At 61.5% G+C, this 2,068-nt stretch overlaps 1 protein-coding gene across 1 annotated transcript; it reads right to left on the bottom strand.

Annotated features, from left to right (window-relative positions):
* Positions 1–2: 2 nt before the first annotated feature.
* LOC102492740 (PC-esterase domain-containing protein 1B) lies at positions 3–1,217 on the bottom strand. Its single transcript, XM_006140107.1, has one exon. It carries the CDS (start codon positions 1,215–1,217, stop codon positions 3–5), a length of 1,215 nt encoding a protein of 404 aa, XP_006140169.1.
* Positions 1,218–2,068: the final 851 nt, after the last annotated feature.

Raw genomic sequence — 2,068 nt, 5'->3', positions numbered from 1 at the left:
GGCTACTGAGGCCTGGTCTCTTGATTCGCTCGGATCCTTCTGTTCGAGCGCCTCCGCTGGCCTCTGCGTAGCCCACTGCTGCGGTGCTGAGGAGGATATGGGGGAGACCCCTGGCCTCTGTGCCAGGAAGAAGCTGTGCGGATGGGGCCCAGCCGCGACTGGAGGCTAACCATCGAATTTGCTTCCCTGGTATAACCTATTTGGCGCATGGAAGAGTCGCCTGACTCTTGCTGGTGCTGTAAGGGTAGACTGGAGCGCAAACCGGTGCCTGGACGCAGTGGTTGAGCCTGGAAGAAGGGAACCGAAGGTCGACGAGATGCGCCGGAGCACTGCGGAGGGCGCGGGAGTAAGGACAAAGCTTCTTCTTCTGGATCACCTCGGCTGTTTGAAGGCTGCATTCTTCCTGCCGCGGGGCCATCTCTGATCCACCTGCCTACTGTGGCCCGGCCAGGGAGGTCCACGCCCCAGGCGTCTGCCACATGGGCCAGCAGCAGCTGCGAGAGGTGTCGGTGCGCGCGCTCGTCCCAGTGCACGCCGTCTCGCTGCCGATGCTCCCCTGCGTGGCGGAAGTGGAAGTGCAGGTCCAGCACGTCGAAGCCATGCCGATCTGCCTCGGTGGAGCTGTAGAAGTTGGCCTCCATCACATCTTCCCTCAGGCGGGCTGCGCGGGGATGGGGCTCGGGCGGAAGGAAGCCCCCGAAGACAGTCTCGGCCACGGGCATGGCCGTGTTCCACACCAGCAGGCAGGACTCGGGCAGCGCCTGGTTCAGGCGCCGGAAAAGGCTCTCCAGGTCCTCGGGGTAGCTCCTGCGGAAGTCGTGGCCGTACCTGGAGAGGTCCCAGAGGCAGGAGTTGAGGACGACTAGGTCGGGGGCGTGCTGTGCGGTGCGCAGCTCCTCCAGGACGCCCTGGACGTAGGGCGAGTACACGCGCGTGAGGAAGTAGAAGCGCACCAGGTGGTGGCCCGTGCAGAACTGGCGCACCTCGCGGTAGTGGGTGCCGTTGTGCATGCGGCCCCAGCCGCCGCCGTCCAGCAGCACGTCCCGCTCGAAGCTCAGCTCGCCCTTGGCCTTCAGCTGCCTGGAAGAGAGCAGGCAGTCCTTCTGCAGCAGGAGCACCAGGTCTTTGTACACGGCCCGCTGGACCGAGTCCCCCATGACCACCACGAACTTGTTGTGCAGCAGCTGCCGGACTTCGCAGGCCCTCAGGTGGGCCATGGTGGCTGAGGGCAGGGTGGGTGGGCGGCTGAGGCCTGCCTTCTCTCAGGACAGCCGAGGGAGGTCAGGAAGAGGGCAGACCGCGGGAACGAGTGGGTGGGCGTGGGGCCGCTTCTGCCTTCCGTGGGGGCGTGGGCGGGGAGGAGCCTGGGGGATTCCCGGGGCTCCGAAGCTCTCCTCAGCCGAAGCTTACTTGAACCCAGGACGTGACCTCTGAACTGGGCAGGCGCCCGGGCGGGCTTGGCTCCACCTGGCGGAAGGGAGGTGCAGAAGCCCAGGGGGCTCCCACTGCCCTGGTCCCCTGTCCCCTCGCCGCTGTAGAGGAAAGGCCCTCTTTCCGAGAATGAGTCCTTGCATGCTTTCAGATAGCACGACTTTAGGCCGCTGCTAGGCGCAACCTATCTGCAGCCCCCTCTCTTTGTTTTACCAATAATGGAAGCTGCAGTCTCATCTGGATGTCTCTCGCTGCTGAAGGCTTATTCTATACAAGTTCACATCTCTGGTTGAGAATTTCGTCAATGCTAACTTGATTCTCTTTTTTCTTCATCTTTTTTTTTTTTTGATAGTTTTTTGCTATAGGGCGCATGAGCTTGCAGAGAGACAGAGAGAGAGAGAGAGCGTGAGAACCCCACCCACCCCTCCCCCCAGGGAGGATGGCCACACTGCAATCCCTTCTCCTCCATTCTCCCATTCTCCTCATGGGATTTTGGGCAAGTGCCAAGTTCAATTCGCCCGGTCCGTGACCCAAACTGAAGTTCACTATGTGGAAGTCCAGTGATGTAACCATCATGCCATCTGCTGGCCCTGGTTTTCTTTTTGAACCAACTCTAGGACTTGTGGCATTGGGAGAA

The sequence above is a fragment of the Tupaia chinensis genome, unplaced genomic scaffold (assembly GCF_000334495.1).
Source record: "Tupaia chinensis unplaced genomic scaffold, TupChi_1.0 Scaffold000018_1, whole genome shotgun sequence".
NCBI classification, from domain to species: Eukaryota; Metazoa; Chordata; class Mammalia; order Scandentia; family Tupaiidae; genus Tupaia; species Tupaia belangeri.
This window is presented reverse-complemented; position numbering and strand designations above follow the sequence as displayed.